General features: G+C 38.4%; 2 protein-coding genes across 2 annotated transcripts in view; both read right to left on the bottom strand.

Moving 5' to 3' along the window:
* Positions 1–1,284: 1,284 nt before the first annotated feature.
* Positions 1,285–10,098, bottom strand: hhla1 (HHLA1 neighbor of OC90; the record flags this gene model as incomplete). Its single annotated transcript, XM_083690487.1, has 13 exons — positions 1,285–1,328; positions 2,260–2,342; positions 2,527–2,707; positions 4,869–5,276; positions 5,732–5,821; positions 6,322–6,402; positions 6,742–6,798; positions 6,941–7,024; positions 7,575–7,658; positions 8,672–8,755; positions 9,109–9,189; positions 9,633–9,689; positions 10,083–10,098. The coding sequence occupies 13 exons, from the start codon at positions 10,096–10,098 to the stop codon at positions 1,285–1,287; spliced, it is 1,350 nt and encodes a 449-aa protein (XP_083546613.1).
* A 10,786-nt stretch (positions 10,099–20,884) lies between these two features.
* Positions 20,885–26,464, bottom strand: part of kcnq3 (potassium voltage-gated channel, KQT-like subfamily, member 3) — a gene marked incomplete at both ends in the record, with an annotated part of 75,379 nt that continues 69,799 nt past the window's right edge. Inside the window, 5 exons of the mRNA XM_083673308.1 lie at positions 20,885–21,598; positions 21,884–21,968; positions 23,257–23,352; positions 23,732–23,863; positions 25,640–25,745. Of these exons, the coding sequence (XP_083529434.1) occupies positions 20,885–21,598; positions 21,884–21,968; positions 23,257–23,352; positions 23,732–23,863; positions 25,640–25,745 (1,133 nt within the window). The remainder of the gene's footprint in view (positions 21,599–21,883; positions 21,969–23,256; positions 23,353–23,731; positions 23,864–25,639; positions 25,746–26,464) is intronic.

The raw sequence follows: 26,464 nt of genomic DNA on the forward strand, positions 1-26,464 counted from the left end.
AGTCCATCTTAATGCAAGGATAATAGTGCATTTACATGTGATTTGCATTGGACTCAATTACACACTGTGTGGATCAGGTTGTCATTACAAACTGAGCAAATGGAGAGGAACAAAACTGCTCTGAAATGCTACCCTGAGGCCTAGGGAGAGTTACGAAAATCTACAAAGTTGAGTGGCGGAGAGCAAAAAGCACAGCTGATGGGACATCATCATCTCAGTCACTCACAAAATTGGTCTATAACCAAATGGCAAAAATAATCCCTTAATGGAAAATAATCTATCTCACATCCATAATTGTGTTTGCAATAATGAATTCAAGTGATACAGCAAAGAAAGTGGCTGGAAATGTGTTTATTTGGTTTTACTGTAAAGCATTAAGTTTAGTGCAAATCCAGCACATGCAATACAGTTTCCGCACCATCCCTCTTGTGAAGAAGAGTGGTAGGTGCATCATGTTATGGGTATGTTTGTCACCGGCAGGGACTGGGGAGTTTGTCAAGATCAAGAGAAAATTAGGACATTTGCTGAGTTGGTAGCGATAGCTTAATCCAGACAGTGTGTAATTGATTCCTATGCAAACCAGAGACTATAAAAACAAAATATATTAATTCTGAAATTACATAACTATTATCCTTGCACTCAGATGGACTCAATTCAACTTGTTGAGTGACTTGTTGAAGACATTTTTGCATTTGAGCAATTTTTAAGAGTATCATAACAAAGGGTCTGAATACTTAGGTATTTCTGTATTTCAATTCTAATAAATTTGCAACATTTCTAAAAACATGTTTTCACTTCATTATTATGGGGTATTGTGTGTGGATTGATGGCACAACAAATAAATGTAATACATTTTAAATTGAGTCGATAACACAACAAAATGTGGAAAAAGTGAATGGGTCTGAATACTTTCCAAAGCCACTGTATGTTTAAAACAGAACAGAGCTTTTTATTTGGAACCTACAGTATAAGTGACAATTTTAGTTCAATTTGAGTGTTGTTATGGACTTTTTTGAAATATGGTGATAATGACAGAAATGTGGAAAAACTAAATATATGTACAAACTGTCTGGGTTGGGGTATCACTTTGAATACTAGTGCGAGACAATTATAACATGTAAATATAGTGGAGCATCGCTTTAAAGGGGAAATCACAGAGAGGGTGTCAACTCATTGAGGTGGTCAGTGGTAAATAGATATATCCGATGTAGTCTCCTTTGCTGTGCTCATGTCTGTCTCTTTCTCTGTCTACCACACTGTATATCCATCTCTGTTCCACTCTGGTCACAGTTTGTTGCACATTTTCGTAAGGCATCTCTGTTTCAAATCTGTGGATGGGGGATGCGGAGAGAGATGAAATTAGTGGTTTGATTATTGTGCAAACAAATAACAATCAAAGTGCAGGGTTAAGCTACATACAGCAACATCAATGATTTGACCAAGGGTTCTTTTATGTACTGTGACAAGGATACTTCTTGAGATCATTGAAGAGTGTAAAGATAAAGAACGGTCACTCAGTGGCCACCATCTTCCCATCCTCCAGCATGAGAGTATTCTCTAAAGGGTTCATTAGGCCCGGTGAAGGACACAGCTGTATCTGTCATCCTATCATCCACACCTGGGATGTTGTGGATTGATCTAGCATGTCAAATGCTCTCAGAGAGAATGGTCTGTGCTGACCCCTCTCCTATATTAGTCTGCGTTTCAATGAGGGAGCTCACAGGTTCTGAATGACAGTGCTTTAATGAGGTCCAGTGAAGAGAAAGACAGTTCTGATCTGCTCTGTTACCTGCTTCTAATTGTTTCACTTTCATGAAAGGTTGGTAAATACTGCCACAATCATACTTTTTATCTGTCTCTTGATTGATAATATTTGAGTGATACTTGTAACTCACTCAAAACTCTAATGACATAAAGACCTACAGACCTCCAAAGTTTTATTTGGATGTGAGGTGAATTTACATTAGAAGTTACAGGTCATGTCCCATTATTACTAGTCAGGACATTATTAGTGGATTGTAGAGTTTGTTTGAGGCCTAGGGCTCCCCTCATGAAGGTAATTGGTCTATCAATGGCTCCTACTGAGTTATTTCTGTAGATTAATTACTGTATAAATACAATACATTGTATACATACTTACTCTGTTGATACTTGCCATAGTTTTGTATCAACTCCATATGAATTTGCTTAAATACTTTTGTTACACTAGATCAGTTATCAGTCCTCATACTTGATAATGCCCCTAAAACCAACACTTACTTCTTGAGAAGGACACTCTTCTGACCCGTCTGCACACCTCAAATGTATGTTTCTCGTACCACAGATGAGTATCGGCACAATACCTATTTCACAAAATCAGTAAATTAATAGTCAAATTACATTAAAAAAAACTTTGTGTGTGTGTAATTGTGTTTAAAAAAAGCTATTTCAGAATTAAATGCTAAAACTACAGTAACCATGGAGTTCATTGTTCACACAGTTTACGTAGCAGGTAAAACTAAGGTGGTGTTATATAGTCTATAATACCTCCTCATCTTAGTCTTTAGGCTGTAGGAACGGCAGAGACACTGGGAGAAAAACTTGCAGAGCTCGAGTACGCAGGGCTGAAGCTTTTGAGCGCTCACAGTGGTGGTGGTGGTAGTGCTCATAATGGAGTTGTCACTCAGCTCTCCTGTGTGGGACAACTCTGGCCTTCTCCATGGGCAGCCTGCCAAAGAGAGGCATGAGTCTTAAAGATAAAGAAGTCCTTTTGTTGAACTTTTAAAGTGTCAGAAAATGTCTTGCACATTCAACACGCTAAAATTCAGCTCCACGTCCTGTGCAGCACACCCGCAATCCCAAGTATCTCAAACATAATGTAAGACAAATTGTTACAATAAAGTTAAAATTTAAAAAAAAAGTAGAAGAATAGAGTGGCTTTGTCACATACCTCTACCTCTTCCTACACAGGAAGAACTGCATTCATGTATTACAATAGAAAAGAAATAAGGTAAATGATGATATATGAGTAAAAGAGATGAATGGAGCCACACAGCAATAAATCTCAGGTAAACCCTAAAGACTTTAATTTGTTTTATTTTTTATAATATGCTCGATAATTTATAACCCTACAGGCTAGGCTAGAATGATTCTGTAGGCCGACTGTCTATTCTAAATCAAATGTCCCTTTTCCCTTGTGAAAGGAAAATTGTTTAACTTTCTGAATCATATTTCAGAAACAAATCCAATAATATATCTAGGCTTTCAACAAAATCCTCTAAATTATTTTTTTTCTGAATATTGATGAGTCAAATAGTTTATCTCCTTTATTGCTAAGATTAATTTCACTTCTTTACATCCATAACCATTTTCCAGATGTTTCCCTTTGAAGCTCAACCTATATCCCATAGCCATGCTTCTTCTAGGTAGTGTGATCCATTAAAATGATCACTCTGTAGGAAGCTCCTATTCACTCTCACTTCTGTAACACATAGCAGGTGCATGGGGTCCAATTACCATAGAAATATGAAGCTACTTCCCTTCACAGCTATGAGAGCAATGGTACTTTGCTTTTTACCTCCGTGCTACAGTACTTGCCAGCCATGTGTCTGTCACAAAGCACACAAAGCACACTCCTCTTTAGTCAAATTAACTATTAGAAATACAGTCATTCATAAGTTGTCTGGATCGTGAAGTAATGCACTGTCTGACTTTACTAAAATAAGAAACAAACCAGCATTTTTAAATTTCTCATAAATGCTATTTGAACAGTGAGCAGGTGTCGCCACCTAGTGTCCCTTTCTCTATCTACAGAAGTATCTCAATCTGTATACTGGGAAGTATGGATGGTCCACTAAGGGGGTATGTATGCTAGCACAGTCAATTATTTGGATGATTTTTGTTACCGTAGTAGAGTATTAGTAAGAATCAAGTAGCTGTACATGAATACTGTTATTTCTGCATTATCAAAGCATAACATATTTTATATCACATATCAGGTAGAATTAGAGTTGGTGTGTGTGTGTGTGTGTGTGTGTCTTTTGTCAGCCAGATGTAATTTAAAAATGTGTCTAATGTTTCAAAAGAACACACACCCTTCACATAAAGTAGACTAATCTGAACCCACTCCCTCGTGTACCCATTCCCCATCTCCATTCATCCCTACACACAGACACATCAGAGTGCCCTTAACCATAGCCTCCAAAAGGCCTTAATAATGTCATAGAAAATAGATCAATCGAAAATACATAGCCATAATTTGCTTTTGACGCTGACTGCCCAAGACCATGAAAGCACTCCAACGGGGGACTATGTCTGCGTTTCCATGGCTACTATCTCTCCACAGCCTGCTGCATGCGTATACACACACACACACACACACACACACACACAAACTTTTCTTCAGGCTGGAGTCGAATCAGTGCCTATGGTCTATGCAGAAATGTTACCAGTGGATGCTTTATATCAGGGATTCCCCAAGGTTTTCAGCTCACAACCTCAAAATGAGGTTCAGGAAATTCCTTGCTAGTGATATTTTATAAGAGGAATCAATGATTAACAGATATTGTGGTATTTTACCAGAGGATAAGATGTTATTATGTAACTGATCTAATAATTTATTTCAGTAATGGTAGTGTATGAGACTGAATATGCATCAAACACAATGTCAATGCATTACATTAGTAAATATAATTTGACGGCTTACCTGGTTTCTCTGTGACTGGTGTTTTGGTAACCACTATGGTTGTGGTTGTAGTGGTAGTGGTTGGTAAGGCTGTGGTTGTTGTTGCAGGAACTGTGCTCGGTTGGACTGTGGTTGTGGTCAGTTTGGTTGTGGTCGGAGGGACTGTGCTTGTGGTCATGGCTTTAGTGTTTGTGGTTGGAGGGACTGTGGTTGATGAGGCACTGATGGTGGTTGGTTGGGTTGTGGTCAGTAGGTATGTGGTCGATGGGACTGTGGTCTGTAGGGTGGCAGTTGTGGTTGGTAGTGTTGTTATTCTTAGGTCCGCAGTTGTTGTTGTTGGCCGGACTGTGGTCCATAGGGTTTCGGTTATGGTCATTGGGACTGTGGTCCTTAGGGCTGCAATTGTTGTCCGTCGGACTGTGGCCTGTTGGGCTACAGTTATGATTGGTAGGGCTGTGGTTGTGGTTGCTGAGGCCATGGAAGTAGTCAATAGGGCTGTTGGGGCTGTGGTCAATGGAGCTGTTGCTGTGGTCAATGAAGTTGTAGTTCGGATTATAGGGGTTGTCATCGATGAGGCTGTGGATGAAACTATTGAAACAGGCAGATGGAAGTTCTGTTTACTCAAGTGGTCAAGTATGAAATGTATTACTCATAAAAGCATTTAGGAATACTTCTGTTTGCATTTGACATGTCAAATTGTTTCTTGAATTGATGGTTGAGAAATACATGCATGGGTACCAACCTGAATTCCACTGGTTTATATCAAACTATTGGATGATGATGATGATGATGGTGATGATGATGATGATGATGATGATGAATGTAGCATTCATTGGGGTATGTTATGGGGTACATTTTCACTACAAGCTACTCCTGATGAATGCAATGACTTGGAACTGCCAGAACAGCATATACTCAACTGGAGCATACAGGTACCCAGAGCAATAAAAAAAAAAATGCATTGGATTTGGGACTAGAATAATGTGTTGCACTAAAACAGATTTTATGCTCAAATGCACTTATCAGGAGCTGACTGTATTTGTTTGTACAGTACCAGGCAAAACTCACCATGTGCAGTGGCGTGGACTCTACTGGTAAGTATTGCACTTAACCCAGATGGAGACATCTGGCTGACGTTCGTCGGCAGTTGGTGCCACTCTAGTGGAGGAAAGGGCATTTAATGCATCTTGAAAGCATGAATTAATTTCATATTTTCAGGAACTGTGCTTTCAGAGTCATTAAAATCAGCTGACACTTGCTCACCAATGGGTATCTTGTTAGTTGAGATGTTACCTCGAGAAAGAAAGAGAGAGAGAATAAAAAGCAGGAGGGAGGAATAGATATGTTTTTATCTCATAGGAGATGTCACCTGAAATGTTAAAGTTGTTGTTGAGCTAGAGGATGTTTTAAATCAAATATAGCTTCAAAGACACATTTACACAAAGAGGCCTGTACAGTAATAGAGTATCTTTTGAAGATGGTGTCTCTTTGTCTCTCTGTGAGCCATGCTATCCTACAGTAGATTGAGATGGCATTCAGATATATCAATTGTGTGTGTGTGTGTGTGTGTGTGTGTGTGTGTGTGTGTGTGTGTGTGTGTGTGTGTGTGTGTGTGTGTGTGTGTGTGTGTGTGTGTGTGTGTCAGTGTGAAAACAGACCTTTGTGTGCATCTTCGGTAATGGTCTGATTGAACAAAGGCATGATGGAGTCTACTTCCCAGAGTTTAGACAGGTCTTTATCTGAACAAAACAGCAAAGAAAAACACTCATTATACCCATCATGAACATAATCAATGTATAACTGAAAGAATAAACCGCATGTGAGGCAAAAATATTTATATTTAGAGATTGAAGTTACTGTATAAGGGGTCCAAGCTTGACTAGAAAAGTACAAAATACTGTATCATACCTCAGTATGTAGCCCTGTATTCAACTGCTTAGGTCACACTACTGAATATCCATCCGTAGTTTACAACAATTCAATGTTGCTGATTAATATCAGTTCTCCTAATAATGAAAATGGTGACTCATCACACCACACCACCTTAGTAAGACAACGTTTAGATGAAGTTTACCAACCTGTTTTACCTGCCATAACACAGATGTATATACAGTCTGAATTATTCTTCTGGCTTACTGAAAGGAGTAAACAAGTTATCATCAAAACAAGATCAGAATAGTGATTACTAATAGATTAAAGACCCCATGCATGCAGGTGTTGTGGCATACAATTTCACAACTGCAAACAACTTGTTAAAGCTTCTCTCATCCACTGTACCTGATAATATGGAGCTAGATTTGAATAGCTCTTGAAGATAACTTGTGGAATTCCCCATAACATCCAACAGTATGGCAGTAAAGTCTGATAGGAGATAACATATAAGACAAAAATTAAACAGTACACACAATATTGAGTATTTACTCAGTAGTTACATGATGAAATGGTAATTACACAATAATAACATATGAATAATGTTTTGTTATTTTTGGATTCATTATAACAAGCACCACTAGGCACCATTTGGTTCCAGGAAGTTAATAATTGTTTTGAATTCTGTAAAGTACCAATTTTTACCACACATGTTTTAAATACATGGTAAATACAGCACCATGCAAACAGTACCGTAACATAAAGTGCCACAAATACACTATGTAGTATACACTATGTATCTATTCACTTAGGCATATTCATTGCAAATATAAATCTATCTATGATTTTCTCTATGTTGCAAAGAGAAAAATACCTACAGGTAGTAGTGAATATTGGTTATTTCCAGGTGTGGGTTAGGGTTAGGGTTTTATTTTTTTACTTTCATACAAATTGTATGTGGCATTCGTCACAGATTGTCTACTTTAAGATATTTCAAACTATGTTAACATTGGAGAGAGAACGAGTGAGATGGATGTCCTACCCGTTAAGTCATTAGTCTCGTTTGTTACACAATAGCAATACCTCTTCGGAAACATGTTGCTCTCAAAACTTCTGAAACTGGAAACTGCAACACAAAATGGAAAGCATTAAAAGAATGTGTTGTCACAAAGGCCAGTATAACTAAGGCACCCCGTGGTGCTGAATCAAACGCAGACCTACGGAAGCCCTAAAAGGCCATGATATTAATTAAAAAAAAAAAAAAATGTTAATTTTCTTGGTTTTCTCGAGATCTCAAATTATTTATGTGATTATCTCAAGATAACAAACGTTGTTTTCCTGAGATAACGAGTAAACGTAATGTGAGATTTCTAACTATTAAGCTATTTCAGCTTAATAGTTTCAGCAGTGTCAGGTCTTGATCAAAGAAATGTGACAGTGATCAATATGCTCCTGCTCCTCTGACATCGGTAAGCAATATAGACTATCTCGTTATCTCGAGAAAACAACATTTAGTTTTCTTGATATCTCAAAATGATCCTGTTATCTCGAGACAATGACATAAATAACTCAAGATCACGAGAAAACAAAGAAAATTAAGTTCTTATCACGGCAAAACGGAGTAAGAAAAATCTATCAATACATGGCCTTTTACGTCTTCCGTACAGACCGATAGTAAGTTGCCGATATATTTTTTACATTTTCTTATGCAGAATGTGTTATGGGATGATACCAATGAATAATGATTAGATTGGTGGATGAGTGGTACACGCTGCAGTTGCTGTTGCACATCAACTGATTGTGTGATCGCGGAGAGCTGTTATATGCAATCTATTCCCGCCTGAATGTTATCAGAACTGCGAAACAGAGTATACATGCAGTTACTATTACAGACCACAAGAGGGGAGTGAAATTACACGGTTTCACAAGATACTGACCATAACAGCTGACCAGTATCGGCTGTGTAATGATTGGATTGGATAACAGGTTGGATTTAGATCCATACGCATACTCCCCAAAAACCTCCAAAACATACACATTACATTTGAGGCAAAGGGCAAGCGTTTCACCCCGAAGGAAAACTGTATGTCAGAGATCAGTAGATTGAGGAAGAAGTCAGAGATATTCAATGTTATTTACTGTTGTAGACCAGAAGAGTGAGCTTATGAAGAGCCAGGGAACTGTGTGAGGTCACACTCAGTAAGGAGAAGAGCTGACGGGAACCTAGGGATGGAGAGGTAGAGATAAACAGGTATTATGATTACAACATGGAATATTCTAAAATAAAATTGTGTTTATGGTATATGTGTGTTACTCTTCCTGTTATACATTAACTGTACAGTATACACTACAACTGTACAGAGAATATGAAGATAACCTCTGAGTATTGGAATGTGTAAAAACAAGTTCTGGGATCAAATTACATGGAAAATATTAACCTGATTTGAGAGGGTAATCACAAGGACTCCTATAATTATGATATGAATTATTCATGACCCATTCACTGTCTATTCACTTGAATTAAAGATTTACAACACCCAATTTATTTCCACATTAATCATATTTTGGCAACATACCCGATTGTGTTGAATTGATTAATGTATTGACCAAGGGAGTGAGATCTATGGAGGCTGGATCAATATATTCTGCTGGAATTTCTGGGAGGGAATAGGAAACAATGCTATTAATGTGAGTTGATACAGTTTACTCAAGAATATCCAATATAGAAATAATCAACACATATCCTAAATTCAAGTTTGAAAAACACAAGGAATAGTTCAGCCTTAATGAATTTGAAGTACTGATACTGTTTAGGATTGTACCAGAAATTAGTAATTCTTGACCATTTAGTATTATTTTAGCCAGTATTTAAATAATTTGAATCTGGGTCAGAATTATTTTTTTTCTTATCCAGGATCAGATGGATCCGGCTGATTGGTCCTATACTACTCAAAACAGATGATCTGATCCTGGGTAGCAAATATTCTGATCCAGATTGAAAGTTTTGAAATCTTGGGTCCAGGTCACACTCATGTCGATGGATAAAGTGTTATGTACAGTAAATGCAATTTATTGTACATGCAAGATAAAGACTTGGTACCTGTTGATACTAGAACATCCCTCTTATGAATTTGCTCCTGGGTTCTATGTCTTAGAGCTGCATGAAAATAATATGCAAATAAAATTAGGAATTGATACCACAGGGCAAAATAATACAAATATACTGTAATGACAATAATTGTTATGCAATAAAAGTCTCATATTGATATGATCTGTAATCATTTTAAGATATACTGTATACGTACAGTAGGCCATGAGAAATGTAACTCTCAGTAATAATGCACTGTATCTAACATGAAAGCAAATGGCAACATCAATCTACTGCTTAAAACAGGGTAAAATCATACCTATGTACACTGCCTATAAAAAAAGTGAAGCCATCTAGATGGAATAAGAACATTTAAAACCTTGGTAGGATGAGTATTCTGTTAAGACATAATGACCTACCTATATTGAAGAGGACTAGGAGTAGAACCACAGTTACACATACTCTGAGACACAGCCATGGGGGATTTCTTGACCTCCAAAAGCCTGCCATTGCATTTGCAAACCCACCTACAAAGACACAACGCAAACTATTTTAGAGCCATTCAAAGTGCATCCTAACCAAACTGATAAAACTCATTTGTTTTGCCTCAAAAGTAGTATTGTTTGTAAGATATTTTTTGCCCCTTACAATGATGTCATCAGGTGATGTACTCACCACTGAGGTTAATGGAATTCAGCTCTCATGAGCTCTAAATAAAGCTCAATTTTGAGAACATATAGAGATTACGTAACAAGACTTACAAAACTACAGTATCTCTGGGTCTTCCGAAGTAATGCACATTTTTTCTTTTTATATTACCTCTAGTGTTTGAAGATGACATCTGTTGCTTTTGCTCCAGTGATGCAATGCGGTTTTGAAAGAGGTTTAGTGAGTTAGCTAAAGCAGTTAATTCATATGTCAAGGACTCAGAATAACAGACCTGTTGTTTTCTGTTCTTTTCAGACATGTTCTTTTCAGATGTTTGTGCTGCAAAATCTATATATGCTCACATAACTAGGAAATCTGATTACAGTAGTACTAGAATTATATACAATTACTTTGTATCAGGTCTACTACATACTTCTGTTTTGGGGAGGTTTGCTACAAAAAAAAAGTATAGATATAAATATCAGGAGGTTTACTTGCCAAACTTTCTGTCAATGTCTGTCTGTCAAGTATACCTACCTTTCCCGCCCCCATCTCTCAATAGCTTACCTTTTTGAATCCTTAGCCTTAATTCAGCCACACAATTCATCCAACGACATCAAACTCCACCTTGTCAAACAGGCACTAGTGGGAAGCCTTTTTTCAATTGCAAGATGGCAAAGCCTGGCAGTCGACTGGCACCTCACTGAGCTGAGGCTGGGCACAGGCTAGGCACTTGGGTGGGCACGGAAGGTTGTACTGTAGATAGGCAGACATACTGAGAGCATTAGCCCAGTCCTATTGGCTTCCTCCAGTTGCTCTGTATTTAGCTGTAATAAGCCGTTGGCGTGTCATATGAGACCCGGCAGCACCAGAGGAAAAAGGGGTGAATAGGAGTCTTTAATGACAGGGGAGTGGTGGGCACTCCGACCGCGGGCACACAGCCGTAATTGGCAGAGGGAAATAAGCCTTGGGGGCTTTGGGACACTGGTGAGGGCCTGGGAAAAGCTTCTCTTAAAAGAGAAAAAAAAACTAGACAGTGGTTGGAAAACCTGTCGGGTCTGTAATGTGGTGAACAAACTATGAACTGGTTGAAGGCTATAGTATTATGCCAACAGATAACCCATCTCTAAATTGTTGAATCTTAGTGCACTGTTAGGCTTCTGATCCGTCACTTTAACCTTGTAGATACATGAAATCAAAGCGTGAAAACAGCCTATGAAAATGTGGTGTTCCATTTGTTTTTATCTAAACGAATCAGAGCAGATATTTCTGTAAAATGATTGGGCATTTAATACCACCTTAACAAGCTGGGATGACAACTTTTCATTTGAATGTCTCTTTATTAATAACTGGTGCAATTGAAAAGACAAAAACATAAAAAATCAAGTAAGAATACCATTTGCATATTATATAATTAAATCAAAATATTAAAAGTGGTCTAGTTCATAATATAAATGACAAGTACAATTTAAAAACTGGAATGCGGAAATAATGTTACACAGCTCAGAAGGCCACTAGTGTAAGGTTGTTTCATAAATAAGATAATATGAGAGTGGAAAACTAGTAAAGCAAGAACAGGTTCTACCTTCAATTAAGTTGCTGTTACAGTATAGCCTACATAACACTGACATAGCAATATGATAATGCCTGCCACACTTCAATTCATTTTGAACAATTTTCTTTCCAACATTTAATGCCAGATCTAGCGTAGATTTATTAATGCTTATAATAACCTTTTATGACATATAGACAGAAATTATGCTATTGCTATGACAGTTCATGCCTTAACAGCCACAGCAAGGAAAGCATGACCAAAAACAAATGACCTGTTACACTAAGAAAACTTGTACTGTAACAGGGCAAGGCACAAATAATTCATAGCAGTCATATGCCCATAATCATAGGTTATGCAGAATGTGTACATGAGTCCATTGCTTGCTATGCTTTTATATTACTAATATTTATACTCTTTCTTATGCAACAAAGTGTTGTGGAAGTATCAATGTATATAGACATGTCTACAGCATGATATGTAGATTAAATCAAAAAAGGTTTTCATAGACACTGCATCTTTTATAAAAGGGCAAATAAATGAAACATGTTGAGTTTTGCTATTGGATAAGGTGCACATTTTGGCATACAGACTAATTGTAGCTTTTTTGGACAGTAGAGGTGATATTTCTAAACAGGGAAAATTAACAATATGGTGTTTTGAATATCCATAGGAGAAAGAAAGTTGGAAGTTCATGTGAGTTACATCACTTCAGCAATGTTCACATGGACAATGTGATCTACTATGACAACACTTGCCTGGCAGCATAACTCAAAATTCAACACAGTATCACTTAAGGTTTCTGGTCCCAATAAATCAAACGTCAACAATAAAGTCTATGTGAATGTAGCTGCAGATGATGAAAATAACACACCACTGATTGTAAAAGGTTAAAGGGTCACCTCTGAATGACAGGAACAAAAATGCAGAAATAATGTTGTTTTCTAAATACACTCCACTGATAAACAATTGCAGTCTCTTTCACAATGCATCTGTTGAATGTCAAATGCCATTTTGACGTGCTTACATTAACAATTATGAAAAATAAAACAAGTTATAGTTCTAGATGCAGTGTGCAAAAGGCTTAAACAGAAGAACATAATTTTTTTTCACAATTCAATCCAATAATCAAAGTGGAATCATATATGTTTACCTAAACATTAAAGTCTTGGAAGACCTCTTATTGTTTGTGAACAATTATAATGGTATTATGAGTTTATGAATGGTGTTAAAGGGATTGTTCACTATTTTACACATTATAGTAAGGTGATTCCTTACCTTGAAAGTAGTCTAGGGACAAAAAACAAACAAAAAAGTTAAACATGTATGGCCAAGTCACCTCAAATGAACTGTCTGTCTTAGTTGGAAGTTACTTTGAGGTGATTTTGCCACAAAACTTTTCAATCACTCCCATTGTTTTTTTTGTTATTGGTCGCTAAAGTAAGTAATGGCTATTTAAACAACTCTAAACCATCGATTACAGTTTATCCTGGCCCATAGGCAACTTTCAAGGTAAGGAACCATAAATTGACTATAAATTGTAAAATAGTAAACTATCCCTTTATCAGTAAATTGCAGTAGAATTATTTTCTCATAAATATTTTGTCATATTATTAATTGTACTTCTAATGAGAAGCACATTCTGATGCCAGGCCAATTATCATACAGTATCTGTGGACAAAAGATGCAGCTATCTAAATTCAATTTCAGATAAAGAGAGAAGAGTTCATCTGAGGTGACATTTGCTAGATACAGTATGACATGTGGAAATAACTTTAAAGACAACCCAAATCAAATTGTATGCATTCTTTGGTTAATGGATATGAGGTTGATATGTGATAAAATAAATAAAATAAAAATAAATAAAATAAAAATAAATCACTGAAACTGAAAAAAGACAAATATTCCAAACATGAACATTTTTTCAAAAAACTAATCTCTCATGGGAGTTATGACTTGGATCTGAATAGCAATTAATTTGATTCACAAATATACCATGTTCCATAACAACTATGGTACAATTTATGGCCTGTTTTGATGACTTCCAAAAGCCTGGTTCAATTATAGATTAATAACCTAATAACATGTCAATTGAAAACATTCAAATATCGCAAATAGTTAGTTGTAATGTACAGTAGGTGTGAGGACAGATATTGTGGACTGCATGTTTCAAAGGCACAATGAGCAGAATAATTCTAAACAGCTGGTACACCATTAATGGTAACACATTTCTAATAAAAAAAACACATGCTTTATTATCTCTCAGATAGTTTTATGTGATATGTTCCAGGCCACATATTGTATTCTTAACTAAAAAGTGGTTAAATAATGGTTAACAAACAGCCTAGTAATGTTTTTTAAGTAGATCTTCAAATGGTAGTTATGATGGGTAAAAACAGTTTTAACTGTACCTCCTTGTTCAGCCGAAAATTGCCCCCAAAATTGACCAAATAAAAAGAGAGATTTGTGGACTCCAACTGACCCTAGAGTACATACAGGCTGTATATTATTGATAAATCTCCAAGTAAATCAGAACAAGCTATTTTTGAAAAACACTCATAAGTTGTTTAAGGTAAATTATATCCATTTATTCTTGAAGAATATAACTTGAGTTTAGTTCAACTGTCTTACTTCATCAAAACCCAAAATATAAGCTTATTTTACTCCATTGTTCGTAAACAATGTAATTGTAAAAACAAAGCTTCCAAACATGGTAAAAACTGTTGGGGCTATTGCTCTGACAGCTAGCTATGCCATTTAAACCCAAATGAGATGCGCATACAGAATTTGAACTCACAGCTGCTTAAACATGATTGCTCTGTCCCACTCTGTCCTCAGCACTTGTGATTTAGAGCAGGCTTAAGTTTGACCTTGAATAGCACTGTTCTCCAGTAGTCACCTCACGTTCCACTAGGGGTCAGGTAAGTTGTAAGAAGCAGGTTTAAGCAGAGGAAAGCAGTAATATAAAATACTTTCTTTCGATACACACGTTATTATTATATTTAAAAATTTAAAATGATTATGCTACCATAATGTTTAACTGGCGCGATTTACTCTGTCAATGTTATTAGTGGTCTTTCTTTTTGTTATTGTTCTTGCTCATACTTCTTCTTCTTCCGATTTTTTCCACCACTACTCTTCCTACAGCTTTTAAGCTATTCATACCAATCCATCTTTAAAACATAAGCAGAGACGTCTGACTTAAGTTGCTTGTATTTGAAACTCACTCTACTTTTAAACCATTCAAACTTTCAAAAGTGCACATTTGAACATGGAGGTCTATGAAAACCAAAAGATGCAATTTTTGGACCACCGCTACTCTTACACCTTTCAAGCTATTCATACCAATCCAACTGTGAAATGTGCAGGAAACTCTGAATTATGAACCCCGACAAAAGCTTTCTGATACCTACCTGTTTTCAACTTTTTAAACTATTCAACTTTTTGTAACTTCAAAAACTCTCACCCACTAAGAAAGTCATTACAAGCCCACTAATGATTTCAGTCCAACTTTAACCTCTTAATTGTATTGATATATTCCTCTATATATCTATCCATTCTCTCTCTCTCTCTCTATTGCTCATCTATCTGCCTTTATGCTACCCTCTGACCATCTTTTATCCATTGGTCCATCCTATCATCTCACTGTCCTTCATCTGTCGTCCAAACTTAAATCTTCCATCTTCCAACTATTTCCACAACCAAAATAGGATTATGCAAGCCTACAACATTTCTTCTGGAACTTATTTTTCGAGTTTTAAAAAGCTATATTGTATGAGCGCACAGCTTACAAAACAGAACTCTCCATGCAAAACAACATAGTAAAAACTAAAAGGTGCATTCGCAGCGCCAGTCGGACACTGTGATTTTCAAAAACACAGACGATTCCAACCAATGAAAGGGTGATACTGCAATGTTCACTGTATTTTTATTTTTTATCTCATGGTTCAAAACTGAGAACTAGAATGTATTATGTGGCTTTAAGTATTTTTATAAGTATATTACCAAACGCAACTTGCATTGCCATTGTTTACAGCATCATGGATTCGCATCGCATTCGCTTCGTATAGACCCGGAGCACCTCTCAAGGATCATTCAGACCAGAGTTAGCGACAAGCAACAAAGTGGCCGGAGATCAGTTATTTTCAATGCTAGGCAGCTGGGCGACAGAGCAGAGCGACAACTCTGAGGGAAACAGTATTAGCAAATAGCCAAGCTAGGTACAATTATGTGAATTTGCTAATCTGGTACAGAATTGTTTTATTCTATCATAGTTATACTTAAAATGAACATAATAATAATAATTATTGATACATCAATTCATAGATTAATCATCTATGTAGTTTGTGTAGCTTCTGATGTGCACGTCGAAGTCACTATGTATTTTGAGCGTGACAAAATATTTGTGATTTGTGATATTTGTGATTTTTTTTTTCTAACCTGTGCAGTTTTTCACACTGTCTTCATTTCTGGGATGATGGGGAACGCTAAATAATGAAGACTAGTCCATGTTATTACAGTGGGATCAGGTTTGACAGTTAAATACTGTATCTGCATTATCATCGTCAGTTTTACAGCGCTGCACGATTGTTTGGGTGTCTCCAGTCACCTTCCATTTTACCAGTGTATTCTCACCTTTGAAATGATGTCATTCACTCTGATTAACAATCAGCTGGTCGGGTATGAAGTGATGTACGAGAGGAGGAGGAAGGAGGAGGAGACCTTAATTGCTTCAGCAATAAGGCACAAGAGGCCGTGCTTTATTGTGAAGAAAAGTCACAGCTTCATGCCGGCCCTCCGCTTTAGCAACCCATCAGCTTTGACTTCATTCCGGACTCAAGTGCCATATTGCGTTTGTACAATGGTTGCAAAACAAAATGGAGAATTGTAACAAGAAAACAATGCCTTAAATATGTATTGTGTAATAGATTGTTGTGGTTTCTGCCCTGCACTTAGAAATATTGTTATAACCCCCCCTCACTGTTGTCAAGGTACAACTGATAAACAAATCTTTGTAATTTGAGTGCAGGGACATTACTGTCATGTTTGGTAAACAAGAAAAACGCATCTTGTTCTGTAATGGATTGTTATTGCTGTTTGAAAGGCAAATGTGACACCTCTGGTATATTGGTAAGTGGCATATCTTTGCTGTCAAGACTACACCCACTCAATGTCTTCTAGCTTCACAAATTGCATAGCTTACTTTGCACACTATTGACATTTTCCCTCGTGTGGTTAAGCACAGCATTGAAGCATAATTGATCCCGAAAACATATTCATAATGGAAATATCCTCACACTGGCAATGTCAGAATGGACAAACCAAGCCTGGAGAGTCGTGGTGGTGGAATTGACATTTTCCATTGTCAGGACACAAAAACAAACCTTGTATCCATCCAGACTCCACTATCTTTTGAATGCCTTGCACTGTACACGCTGAGGTCTACAAACAGCAGCTGTACTGAGATGCTGTTTGACCTCAGTACCGCTTTTGACCACTCCATCCTTACCACCTTGAGTCCTTCCTCAGGCATTACAGTTACTGGTTTGAACTGGTTCACCTCCTACCTCTCTGACAGAAGTCACTATATATTCATCAACAACTGCATGTCCAACACAGCCACTGTCACCCAAGGAGTGTCTCAAGGTTCAGTGCTTGGTCCTCTCCTCTTCATCTTGTATGTGCTCCCTCTCGGACAGATTACCCTTCGCCATTGTCTCCAGTTCCATTGCTATACCAACGACACTCAGTTGTACCTCACCACCAAAACTATTACCCCAGCCACTCACTCCACCCTTGTTAACTGAAGCCCAAAGTCCCTCTCTCATTCTACCCAAGACTTCACCCTCAACATTGATGGCTTCACTGTCTCCACATCAAGCCAGATCCGTAACCTCAGTCAGCCTGGACTCCACTCTCATTTGAACCTCATGTCAAACACATGGCTAAAATGGCCTTCTTCCATCTCAGGAATGTTGCCCGTCTCCAACCCTCCCTGTCCTTCAGTGATGCAGAGATCCTCATCCATGTGTTTGTTACCTCCAGGCTGGACTACTGCAACAGTGTTGTATTTAGGGCCGCCAACAGAGTCCTCAACAGACTCAACATGTTCAGAACTCAGCTGCCCGCCTGCTCACTAGAACCCACATCATTCCAGTCCTCCAAAACCTCCACTGGCTCCCAGTCCGATTTAGGATTCAGTTTAAGATTCTCCTCCAAAGTCCTCAACAACATGGCACCCTTCTACCTCTCTGACCTCCTCCTCCGGCACACCCCTACCCGCAGTCTCCGGTCAGCTGATGCCAACCTCCATGTCCCCATCACCAACCGGCCCTGGGGGGGACCAGGCTTTCTCCGCTGCAGCCCCGACTCTTTGGAACACTCTCCCAAACCACATCAAAGAATCCAGCATGCTCTCCTCCTTCAAATGATCGCTCAAAACCGATCTTTTTAAACTTGCTTTTAATAAATTGTTATTGTTGTTTTTACTGACTGTTTTTGTTTTATCTATCTATCTATCTATCTATCTATCTATCTATCTATCTATCTATGGAATATAGTGTCTTTGAGTACTGAGAAAAACAATAAATGCATTATTATTATTATGAAACTGAGATCTGTATTTCGATCTATTGGGAGCAGATGAATCGCTGTTATATGCATTTAGGCAATCGCAACAGAAGAAGAAGATGAGCGCAGTTACAACGCAGTTACAAATAGTAGAAAACACTTATCCTCAAACTTTCTGTGTTAATCAACTAAACGCATGATTAATTTGACAGAGCAATCACGTCAGACTCAATGACAGATGCAGCGTAAACCAGTCAATACACTATGAAAGACTGTACGTCACAAACTGCAGAATGTAAACATAACTAGAGACATTCGTCATTTTTGGAGACACATTACCGTTATGATTACTAGCAATCAGTAAATTTGAGCGGTTGCTAACAAACGGTAAATATGTTCTGATTTTGTCCAAAGTTTACTAAGCTTGCAGGTAAGGTACATTTAGTCATTTACTGTAATTTACCGTTAACTACTGCAGTTAACGCTGACTCACTTTTGTTAGCAATCATAACACTGACGCCTGTGTCCAAAAATGACGAATGTGTCCAGTTTTGTTTACATTCTGCAGTTTGTGACGCATTGGCTTTCATAGCGTATTATCAGGGTGGTAACATTTCTCCAGCCCCATCCCTCAGCTTTTTACCAAAAAAGTGGTGGGTGACCGCTTTGTTGTTGTTTGAATCCTCGACTGCCCCTTTAATGTAATGAACTGTGAATGCTGAAAATTACACTGAATGTTACTTCTTTACCAACTATTGTCAACAAATACAGTAGAATCTTAACTTATATTTGCCATTTAGCTGACACACATGCACACAAGTAGAAGCTTACACAAATGCCCCTTTGACATCAATGCTACTTTGCTAGAGTAGAATCACTAATTTTTTCGCCAATCTTTGCTCTCAGTATTGAAATAAGAAGACATTATGAGACAGTATTTTCACCTATTTTGAAAGTGGCCTATATCATGCTACATTTGTCATACCTATTGATAATGTTGCTTTTGTTTTCAGATATTATATTATGTATATGTTAAATGTCACTGATGTCCTTAGCCTCAAATCAGTAAATACAAAATGATGTACTGTATTTCTTCATGTTATGGAATCATAATATTCAATATTGATGATTTCTGTGAAGCAACCTCTCTGGTTACTTTTGATTCTAATAATCTAGACATTTCTGGTTTGTGAAAAGTAGACAGTCAACCAACTGCTTATGCCAACTGACCTACAACTGTTCATCATGCAAGACATGCCTGATTTTACCATGCATTCTCACAGTGTTATGTCAGTTGTCTTGAATATGTAGGAAGGTAGTCGTAAAGCTGTTATGACCCACAACAACATATGCAGACCTGTGTTATAAAGTCTAATCAACACATTTTTCATTCTCTATTCACATTAAGGTAAATGACCCATCTATAACTAATTTTGTAAGTCTAAAATTACGTGATTATTTCAAAATGAGTTTCAAATGCAATAACAAAAAAAAAGTATTTGATGCATTTTAAAATGTTGATGAACTTTTGTCCGATGTGTAATATGTGTGTATGAAAAGTGCAGTAGTAAAACAAACCAGCTAAGTACATCTTAATGACTGTGTTGTATGCTTTAAGTGTTTATGAATCGATTTCAGGATCTACAGTATAACAACTTTTTTCTAAAACCATGTAACATGAAACATTTAGGGACACTCCTATAGTGTGCATAGTGCATAGACAAAAACACTCCTATAGTGTGTATACAGAACATACAGTAATTGCCTTTTCTCCCTGGCTTCACATTTTACCTCCAGCTCCTAGAGTAATAAGCAATAATAATAAGCAGTTATAATGTAAAAACAGAGACAGGAGACTTTTGGTTCCAAATATCCAGTTCAACTGTCCTTAAATGGTGCATCATCATGCAGACCATGCGAAAAAATGTATTCATATAAAAAAATAAGTGTTAAAAAAATGGTATAGCATTTATAAGTATCCATTCAAACTGATTTTCTTTTTCCTGATACCTGAACTCTGCAGTGTCTACCACAAAAAAATTGCATGCGTTACATGCAGTGCGGTTTGCTTTGCAGCGATAAAGCTTTGGGTGTATATATATATATACAGTATATATTTATATTAATGTTGATAGATTTTTTTTATCTTAGCTTAATGTTTGCGATGAGTGCGCTGTACAAAGTCTGTTTACTATCCAAACAGTCTGTGTGTATGCGGTCTAGAGACCATGGCTCTTTCTGGGCTATTGGGTTACAATTAGTGGCTATGGGTGTAAACCAAATGTATTCACCTTAAGTGTGTCGATGAAATCCGGATTGAGTTAGGTCTACAGGGAAAAGGTTCATCCAGACTGACTACGGTATAGTGAAACATGTATTTCACCCAATAGAGTTGTGTTGTTTTAAGTTATGTTCTGAGTAAAAGTTCAGTGTGGATTTGACCCAAACTGAATTGGGTTCAGGGTTTCTGGGATTGAAGATGAACAAGGCCTTCTCAGGGAGGCGTGTTCCACACAGACTCTGGGAAGCCCTCTCCAGTTGAGGACAGTGGGAGTTGCCCCCCACTTGGCGTGAAAGGGTCTGTGTCAGTATCCGTCTCCCCCTCTGCTAGGTAGCGTCTCTCCCTCATCCAGCTAGTCCCCCCCGCGGTCCCCAGCGTAGGGTCCTCCATGCCCTCCTCACGTTCCCCCGATATACTGAACCCACTGGGGGAGCGCTCCAGCTCCTCATGGTTCACAGAGAGCATGGACAGCGGTGTGTCCGCCCCCTGCCCCGTGGTCCTGCCTGGTCCCACTGAGAGATGCTCCATCTGGTAGTCCTGGAGGGAGCTGATGGGAAGTACGGTGGGCCGCTCTGTGTAGGTAGGGATGGGGGCTGGGTGGCGGTGGGGCAGAGGGAATTGGTGTTCTGGAGGGATACAGCTGCCCCCAGGCAGCCCCCGCTCCCCTCCACCTCCAGCACCATTAGGATCCTTGTGGTAGCTGTAGTAAGGGGTGACCTTGCTCACAGGCACCTGGTAGGACATATGTGGGCAGGTCTCTGTGTAATTGAAGAAGACCCGGCGGATCTCAGTGACAGGATCGCCTCCTGTGGGGTCGCAGGGCTCCATGGTCATGTGGGCAGCGCCGGCTGAGTCCACCTGGAGGTGCTCGATGTGCTGGATGTGCATGTCCACCAGGAAGTCCAGCTTCTTCTCCATGTCCTCCACCTGAGACAAACACAACACATCACTACCATACCAATCAAACTAAACTAAAATCAAATTGATACCTATCATCAGTAAATAAATTCTAATTTGTGAGGCAACACTATATACTATATGACAAAATATTGGCGGTATCTGCATCATTTCATAGTTTAATCGTAAGCTGTTTTCCCCATGGGACTGGCTCAGATCTCAGTCTACATTATTGTGATCAAAAAGTCATCTATCACCAATAACAGCCTATCAATGGTACAAACAAGATATAAAGCCTGCATTATGGCTCATTACCTGTCTCTCCACTCTGACAAATCTGCCCATCATGCTTTGGTCATCAGCATCTGACATGGATGCTTTGGTTAGATAGGACTCATGCCTGCAACACATTCATGCATTAGTACAGCTTGATCACAGAAATATGCTTATACTGAATCAATAACACTTCAAGAGGGTGTGCTATGTCATGGATATCAGAACGGCTGTGATGCAGTCAGAGGCAAAAGGCGTAGCCGAGTTTTTTGTAAGTGAAAGTGATGAGGTAGCCGTGCTGATATTGTGGATATCAGAATGGCTGGAATGCTTCTCGGCCAACCACAATGCTTGATTTGATCAACCGATTGTATAAATTACATTTGCTGTACACTAAAAGATTAGGAAACCAGTTGCATGTGGTGTGTTATCATGAACAATACAATGTAGTAAAAATACAAAAATCTATGTTTTTACGTTAGACATTTAGAGTTGTCAAAAGCCGATTGAGCATCATAACTCTAAATCAGACCTATGCACTGACAGGGTTTTCCAGCACTCTCAGTTTTGACTCCTGCTGCAGTAGCTTTGTTGGGCTACTTCAAACAACATAGGCTACACTCAGCACTGGGCATGTCGTTTGCTTCTCTCAAACAGCCTAATACTTAGAGAGATAATAGACCTTAAAGTGGACTGTTTTCAGAAGAATAACTCTTCTAGATTTGCATTTGGTTGAGATTGATGCACTCTAATGGAACCATTAAGCTTTTTAATGCTCAAGAGCTAATAGCAATCATCCTACAATAAGCTACTGTACTTAGCTACTGTACCAGCTACTGTAATTACTGTACAACTACGATTTCACGTTGATGTATGTAATAAATGTTTGAACATATTTCTTAGTCCAGACTTGTGTCCCCATAATCCAAAGTGCTTGTTTGAGAGTACAGCACCAAAGTGCTTGTTGTTTGAGAGCAATAAATAGCAACACCTTTGACCATCACCAGAGTGCTCCAGTATGTGGCTATGCTTGGTAACCAACACAGCTAGTCCAGCAACAATACAACGCAGAGTGGCTAGCTAGCTAAAGCCTAGTACACAGACAGGGCCATTACCCCAGGTAGGGTTAACATACAGTTTCTTCCATAGTGTCTACATTATTTGGGACTGAGTTACACACCCATCATAGTTTTACATTTGGTCTACGTTAGCTACAGTACAGTAGTTGTTGCGTGTTACATTTGCCATGTGTTGCATACATTCCATGATCCTGACTGCAGCGAGTTGTTGGGCTTGTCCTCAACATGATGTGCCCACTGTGACAACACCACCCACCGTGCGAAATGGCATGAAAAGAGAGTCCCATAATGATATGGGGCAAATGTTTTGAGGCAGAATGTAAGTTGTCATTGGACCTTGGTGACTGTTGAGGTGGATAGGAAAAGGGTGTTTTCTGGGTCTTCTTATGTTTTGGGGTGAGCGGGGGTCCAGGAGCCAGGATCATGTCTATTCTAAAACATCAAAGAGAAGAGAGAGAGATCAAAGAGGAAAGAGAGAGATGAGTTACACAATGTAAATGCTGTGAGATTGTATTAGTTGCAGTTCCTTACTGACAGAAATTAATTGACAAAACAACTTTGGTTATGTGGTGATCACGAGAAAATTAAGTTGTGATCTTGACAAAATCATAATCATGAGATATATAAGTTGTGATTTCAACATAATGAGAGAGGTTTTTTTAAAATGTATTAATATGTCCTCTCTGGACTTGCTATATGTGTGCTTGGAGCTGGGAGGTCTAAACTTTTGAGAAGTTGAGAAATTGTCCTTTCATTTCAATGAAGATTTATGCATAAATATTCATTTTGACTTAGTTAAAAGTCTGCTTACCTTGTTTGGAGGTATTTAATTCTACAGAGCATGTCCAGATGGCCAGCAGAGTACTGCTCAATCACATCCTTGACATCATAAGGCCTCAAAGTCTCCTTAAACCGCTTTTTGTTCAAGAGGAACTTCATGATCCTGAAAGAGTTAAATATGAAGCACTGTGAGGGCACTGTTAATACGATGCACACATACCTAAACCAATCACAACCTGAGAAATGATGAAGGAAGTCTAAATTAATGCACTTTGTCCAATCAGAATTAAAGAAATAGGAACCATTGAGGCTTCAACCAGGCTTCATAGCCACTTTGAACAAGTGAAAAACAAGTGAATCAAAACAAGGGTATCAAGAAGCCACAGCATAACGATGAAAGGGGATGAAGTTAGTGAACTAGCAACTGACAACTGATTTGTGTGTATTTGAGAGGACATCCACGTTTTAGTGACATGAACTCAACACTCTCCTCATAGTCGCATGGTGCTAGACAAGCATCACTCTCTGACAGTCAGAACTTATCTTGAAACAAAACCCTACAGAAGTCGACATCCCATTCAGAACTCTATTCACCTGCAGATAATGGTGTGGAAGGAAACAACAGTGTTGATCACTCATCTCTCAGGCATTCATGCTAGATTGGGTTCCTACATTATGTCAAAGGTGTGGCCTATAGATTTTCAACACTGTGTGTGTGTGTGTGTGTGTGTGTGTGTGTGTGTGTGTTTGTGATGGGAACCTTTTCCCTGTTCTGTGTCTGCTTCGTCTTTTAAACAGCTACATTTTATGTTCCAGACTGTAGTGTATATCAAGTCATAACAATTCAACAGTAGCCTACAGTCCTGTATTTTTATGGCACTCTCTGCTGTCAACCTATCAAAACTATGAACAAATTGTGTTTATAACGATGGCACAACTGACTATATGTGATTTAATTGCAATTAATTAATTGTTCATATAAATTATGTTGATTTAGGGTCATTAGCAAAAACAATATAAATATGCAGTTAATGACTAAATCATGGTAACTTCTCACATCTAAGTTTGGCATACATTAGTGCTCAGTATAGAATGAATAGAGCCTGCACACTCAAACGCTCCACCTTTATTCAACAAACAAGACAAGTGTCTACAAATGAAGTGTAAAAAGAACTCCACATTACTCCACATAAATCACTGCTCAGTAAGAGTCAACTGTGTCCAAATCTCCTAGGTTGGTTGGCAAGGGAGACACATACTAGGTTTTACCTGGCTGCCCTAAGCATTTAACCAGAAGATCACACTCCACGAGTCAGAGGTATCAGGTCTTAATGTCTTAGGGACTAAAGGACTGTCTAAGGACTGTTAAAGATATAGTTCACACATTCTTTTGAATAAAAAGCATAGGCTTGAAAATGCGTGCGACTTATGGACCATGAAAACAGGAGATAGCTGATGAAAAAAAAAATACATTAGAGTCTTCCACTACACTAATATACACTTTGTATATGAAACAAAACACTCTAAATGTATTTTACCCCCTCTTGCTAGCAAGCTGCTCTATTACTAGCATAGAAATGCCTACAATGTTTGTGTTAGCATAACCGCTAATCATTCCTAGCTATCTTGCCAGCTAAAATACTATCTGGTCGACAAGTCTTTTTGGTAGTCTTTTTCCACCCCGCTTTTAAGGCTGCTGTTTCAGGTACTGAAGCAGTGCACATTGCTACTTTTTAGTTAAAAGCACGTTTGGTGGACACAAGCCCTTAGTGGCCCTTAAAACGCAGCAATTGCAGTTGTTGCAGTTGTTTGCTCTACCCCGTCCGCAGTGGCACGGTTACCCAGACAGTCCTTTCTTCAAAGAGCTCTCCTACAAGGACATTTATTGTGTATTTTTGCTGTATATATGCAAAATATTATTAATGCATTCTAAGCTTACCTGACTGCCCTGATGACCAGCTTCAGCGTGGGGATCATCTCCTCTAAGAGGATGTCTGGGGGGAAGCCCTTCTCCTCACATGCTGGGTCAGGCAGGGCTCCAGCATCTGCAGGAAAACACACCAGCTTAGAACACCTTATTTGCAAATGATCAAAGTAGGTAGAAAACAGATGGGTGAATGTCGAATTCAAGGACGCAATGGTTTAGATGTGATGACGCTCATTGACACACAAAAACCTTCAGAGAGTTTCCCCATTAAGTCTATCATCGTACACATGACAAGACACCAAACACGATCATTCAGCTTTTATTACACAATGACTTCATTAGCTTTTAGGACCGCTTACGACTGTAGTCCTGTTATATTATATTATATTCAGGTATGTCATACTTAGACAATATGTCATGTTATTTGAGAACCTAGGCCCAACGTTGCTTCAGAGCTCTGGTAAGGGGCAGAAGGAAGGGAGTGTAGCAGTGTTCTTCTTATGACTGCTTATGACATACAGTGTGCCATTCTTATGACAGCATTATGTCAATGACATACAATCACAGTCTTTGCAGTGTTACAGAGCCCTCAGTGCCAAACAGCATTTATGCTGAAGTTGGTGTGGCGGTGTTTCTCTTATGATTGCTTATCACTTATCACAGTATGGGCTCCAATTTGCTTCTGCTAAACAGTGGCAGGCAGTGCTAAAACCATGTGCAAAGATCTTTGGTCATTTAGTGTCACCTGTCTGCTCCGACCAACACAAACTTTGCACCGACATACTGTAGGCGGAGCAATAAATGGAGGACTTGTCAAGGGGAGGGGCAAATTAGCCA

Source organism: Argentina silus, assembly GCF_951799395.1.
Source record: "Argentina silus genome assembly, chromosome: 1".
Taxonomy (NCBI): Eukaryota; Metazoa; Chordata; class Actinopteri; order Argentiniformes; family Argentinidae; genus Argentina; species Argentina silus.